General features: G+C 44.8%; 1 protein-coding gene across 1 annotated transcript; it reads right to left on the minus strand.

The window, feature by feature from the left end:
• Positions 1-1,395: 1,395 nt before the first annotated feature.
• Positions 1,396-2,049, minus strand: LOC147462013 (uncharacterized). The gene is made up of 2 exons (XM_086502329.1): positions 1,799-2,049; positions 1,396-1,680 (listed from the first exon to the last, which is right to left on the minus strand). The coding sequence occupies exons 1-2, from the start codon at positions 1,937-1,939 to the stop codon at positions 1,459-1,461; spliced, it is 363 nt and encodes a 120-aa protein (XP_086358455.1). The 5' UTR covers positions 1,940-2,049; the 3' UTR covers positions 1,396-1,458.
• Between the last annotated feature and the right edge of the window lie 3,065 nt (positions 2,050-5,114).

A 5,114-nucleotide genomic window follows, 5' to 3' on the forward strand; every position in this document is an offset into this window, starting at 1 on the left:
GGGATCTCATCAAGATAAGAGATGCTAGAATGATCTAGGCATAGCTTGAAAAATTTAGGGGGGAGAACCTATGCATAGCTTGCAAATTAGGGGGGAGAATCTATATTTATGGGAGGTACTATAAAGGGAGGAAAAAAAGCAAGATAAAATTGAAATCAAAATCATGACACCAAACCTTGAGGGGGGGGGGGGGGAGGGGGGGAGAGGAGGGGGGTGGTTTAAAGAGGGGTGCGAGAGTTGGAGGTTAGCATCTTCCCAACATTGGGCGCATTGAGCCAACAAAAATAAGGGGCTTGGGGAGGTGGGATAATTTGGGTGTGGTGTTAAGTTGAAGGGTGAGAGGGTTGATCAAAGTAGGAGAGAGATTGAGGTTGCGTGTAAAGGGTGAAAAACGAATTTTAACCACAAAGGGGGGTTCTCTTGTTTTTGGTTTCTTTATTAGGAGGGAGTCTCTGGAGTCTCTGTTATTGTAAGAGATAAGGGAGAAACACTTTTGTAGGAGAGCTTGAGGGTAGCCCCTATCTCTAAGCCTGAGGAAAAATAGGGCACAAATAGTAAGGAAGCCTTCCAAGGAGCTCTCTCTAATGATACATCTTTCTAACTCAGAAATAATAATCAAGAATCCCTGAGTGAAAAAAGGAGGGTCCCTTGAAGAAATGAATGTCAAGGATGGAAGCTTCTATGGAAGAAACGACCGGGGATATTCTGATATGGTTTTGGAGTGGTGAACCGTAAAGTTTGAGGTTCTTTTCAAGACCAAGAGGGGAGCCTTGCCAAATGCCAAAGGCATCATCAATGTATCTTTTGAAATAGAGGAGAGAGGGATGGGAGGGGAGGATGATATTATCTTGTAAGTGACATAGAAAAAGGAAAGCGTAAATGATAGCAAAATTGGAACCCGTGGCAGTACCCTTGATTTGTCGCCAACATTTTCCTTGGAAGGAAATGTAGTGGTGGTTAAGGACGAGAGAGGCCAAAGGAAGGATGAGACACGTTTTGGGTGAGGAAAAATGGTCTTGGATAGGTTAGAAAGGGCAAGAAAACCTTGTTGAATGGGAATGATAGGGTATAATGATTAGACATCAAATGTGAAGAGAAGGACATTAGAAGGAAGGACTAGAGATATCCTTGATGAGAGAAAAAGAGTCTTTAAGGTGTTTCATCCAAAATTATGCCACCCTTCTATTAAAATTATGCATCTCATATGTGAGGTTGATAACTATTCTCGATGCTCCAAGATCGTGGGCAACGAGGATCGCAATGGAGAGCCCGCACTGTGAGTGGGAGAGGAAAGAGTGTAGGTTCAAGTCGCGGAGAGGCGGGGAGAGAGAGAGAGAGAGAGAGAGAGAGAAGGGGGGATCATATTTTGCTATTTACACTATTTTGGCGCATGAGTCCACTGATTGCACGTTCTAAATTTCCAGGATGTTTAAAGATTAAAATTACAAACTAAAGTCATTAAGAGCTAGTGGAGCGACTTGGACAGGACAGCCAATCATTAATGCTGCTGTGGTGAGCTCCATGCTGCTGCTTCTTGGCGGCCTCCTTTGTGTGCTTGCGCTCGTGCTTCTCGTGGACCGCAAGAGTGCCTGCACCGATGGCGATGGTGGCAGCCACGTGTTCGCGCACCTTGTGAGCATGGCGCTGCTCGGGGTGCTTCTTGGCCTCGTGCTTCTCGTGCTGCACCAAACAATATACAACGACGTCAAGCGATACTGCTAGCATGCACATTGCATATATAACTCTTAGCATTATATTCTCGTATGCTGAAAACTCATGATCAGTATTGAAAGCTTACCAAAGCGAAGGCACCAGCGGCGAGAGCGCAGGCGTCGGCCGCATGCTGGCGCTGCTTGTGCTTCTTCTCCTCCGCCTTGTGGTCCACGCTGCCGGCTTTGGAGGCGTGCACAAGATTGTGTAGCTGGTGATGGCCGGTCATGATTTCTGCTAAAGAAGTGTAATTAAGCAGTGACTAGAATCGAGTGAGCGGGATGTTTAGGTGTAAGAGCAAGACGTGGTGAAAGACGGGAAATGTGCGTGCGCTGCCGTTGATATGAGTAGCGATAGCATGCAGGTGCGTGAAGGACGCTAGACCGCTTCAACTCATCGACGTCGACACGGCTTTCGACTCGACGCGCTCACGACAGCTTCCTGCCGTGGGCGGTCACCTGCACTTTGTCACGACGAAAAGTCGTCCTTGGCCGAGGTCCACACGCGCTTATAATGCTGAGCGGGGAGTGCTGGCTTTTACCATGGTCCATGGGGCTTCTAAAACAAATGAAGGACTGACGCGCTGGTTGTATTTTGCGGAGTGACTTTATGAACAATTGTGCACTATGAGTAAAACTTTACAGAAATTTAGTGTAATTCAATGTAAGAACCTTCAAATTTAGTCAATTTACCTCCAGTATTCCTCAAGTGTAGTTTTGGGGTTACCTATGACATTCCTTCAAATCATTCTCCACTTGCTTTTACCATGGTCCATGGGCTTTCTAAAACAAATGAAGTGATTGTTTCTCTAATGAAAGTTAGGGAGGTGCAAAGCCTTCATGGGCCATTGTGGTTCCTGTAGAAGATTCATCTCATCTATATGTACGCATGTCAAACCTCTCTATTAGTGGTTGTCTTTGACACATTAAATAAGGTCACTAATTTCTCCTTAAGATTTTAGGGGTACTGACGGGTTGACAGTATTTTACGAAGTGACTTTATGAACAGAAGTGCACTATAAATGAGACAGAGAGAGACACCTAAGAGAGGTGATGAAATACGGCAATTGTGTTGCATTATTTTCAGCTATTTTTATCAAGGAGTGTAAGTTGAGCCAGTGAGCCAATGAACTAGTCTAGCACCCTTCCAAGACAAGGACCTTGTCCCAGGGAGGTCACCTAATAAAAATGTAACCTATCACGTGAGTTCAACAGAAGGGTATTTAAAGTTCTTGAAACTTACAGAAACATATATACAGAAGGATATTATTTTTTCAAATTTGAAAAAAACTAACAGATTAAAAAAAAAAGGGTACATTATATTTTTAACAAAACTCACACACAAGGAGTTTTACAAACATGTTTTAAACGCACGTGATATGGTAGTTTTTCACATAGTGAACCCCCCGAGGACCCTGTGTTTTATTGGACCCTTTACACTAGAGGCTAGGTGTAAGTCATGGTCTGAGTGAGAGAGGGACCCTGTGTTTTATTGGACCCTTTACCCTAGAGCCTAGGTGTAAGTCATGGTCTGAGAGAGAGAGAGAGAGAGAGAGAGAGAGAGAGAGAGCCATAAAATCTTGCCATAAATGCACGTTTCTTATTGTCGTGGTCACCCAAAATTTAAAGATTAAAATTACAAACTAATGTCATTTGGGAGAATTAATAAAGGTACAAAATAATTAGAACTTAGAGTATTGAGTTGGGTGTGCACTGTGGTGGGTGGAAGTTGGAACTTAAAAGCTAGACAAGAGCCACCCAATCATTACTGTTGGATGTAGTGAGCGTCATGTACTGCTTCTTGGTGGCCTCCTTGGCGTGCTTGCGCTCGTGCTTCTCGTGGACCATGAGAGTATCTGCATCGATGGTGATGTGAAGACAACCACATGTTCGTGCACCGTGTTAGCATGGCGCTGCTCGGGGTGCTTCTTGGCCTTTTTCTTCTCGTGCTACAACAAAAACACAACAACATTAGGCGATGTTGCTACAATATATATAACTTAAACTCACCATAGATGTAGTATACTGAAAAATCATCAATAAAACCTTACCAAAGTGAAGGCTGCACCAACGACGAGAGCACAGGCGTCAGCAACATGCTAGCCATGATTGTGCTTCTTCTTTGCCACCTTGTGGTCCACATTGTTGGCTTTGGAGGCATACACAATACTGTGTAGCTGGTGATGGACGACGGTCATGATTTCTGCTAAAGAAGTATAACTGTAATTAAGCTAGTGGAGGCGTTGGGGCAAGTGATTAGGATTGAGGGAGCTGAAAATTTCCGTAGAGCAGGGGGTGGATAATATATCGAAAGAAGGGAAATGAGGTGATGAGTAGCGGTAGCAGGTGCGCAATTAATAAAAGCCAAAATGTAGATCCGACTTTGATGCACTCATGACATCTTCCTACCAAGGATGGCCACTACGCTCACGATGTTGGCTATCAAGGTCCTACATGCGCTAATGCTAAGTGGGAAAATTACCAAACTATCCCTCAAATTCCTTCACATTTGAACTAATTATGCTTGGTTGGATTTTACCATGGTTCTTCAAGGTCCAAGGTGGGGGGCAAGCCATCTTGGTCATCCATCTAGATCCATTACTGGCTGAAATATGCTCTTTACCTTGATTATCTAGAAGCGTTTTTGGGAACCCTGCAAGGAGAGCTATGCCACTTGAGAGCAGATCATTGGGGTTTACATTAAAGGCGAGCTACTGCTAGGGGTAGCAAAAGAGATGGCAATGCCAAAAAGAATGTGTTGGGACTTTTGCAAGACAAAGTGTTGATATGTGTGGTCGATATGCATGCAAAGTGTGGTGGACTTTTCTGAGCGGCTGCATTTATGCATGTTGCTGGTGAGAGAGAGAAAGAGAGAGAGAGAAAGAGAGAGAGAGAGAGAGAGAGAGAGAGAGAGAGAGAGAGAGAGAGAGAGAGAGAGAGAGAGAGAGAGAGAGAGAGAGAGAGAGAGAGAGAGAGAGAGAGAGAGAGAGAGAGAGAGAGAGAGAGAGAGAGAGAGCTGCAGCCCCTTTTGCCTTCACCATCGTCTGTGTGTGGTCGATATGTATGCTGAATGTGCTGAACTTGCCCCTTCCGCCTTCACCATTTCCTGTGTGTGGTCAATATGTATGCCAAATGCGGTGAACTTGCCCCTTCCGCCGCCGTCATCGCGTGTGTGGTCGATATGTATGCTAAATGTGGTGGACTTGTCTGAGCGCACCAAGTCCTTGACGAGCTTTGGGCTGTTTTCAGCACATGGGAAGCGAGGGCCTTTCTCCAAATGCTGTCACCTACGCGTGCATCGTGAAGGCATGTGGCTCTATGCAAGCTAGATGCTATTGAAATGAGTATAAATCACCTAAGCATTCTGTTAGTCTTGGATGGTCATGCATGGTCCACATTAGAATT

Source organism: Adiantum capillus-veneris, chromosome 3 (assembly GCF_014529385.1).
Source record: "Adiantum capillus-veneris isolate H3 chromosome 3, ASM1452938v2, whole genome shotgun sequence".
NCBI lineage: Eukaryota > Viridiplantae > Streptophyta > Polypodiopsida > Polypodiales > Pteridaceae > Adiantum > Adiantum capillus-veneris.

Bases quoted from the DNA above. Each gene is read 5' to 3' on its own strand.
- LOC147462013 (XM_086502329.1), bottom strand. From the start codon at position 1,939: ATGACCGGCCATCACCAGCTACACAATCTTGTGCACGCCTCCAAAGCC. The intron at 1,681-1,798 runs GTAAGCTTTCAA...TGTTTGGTGCAG, and splicing joins CCGCTGGTGCCTTCGCTTTG to CACGAGAAGCACGAGGCCAA.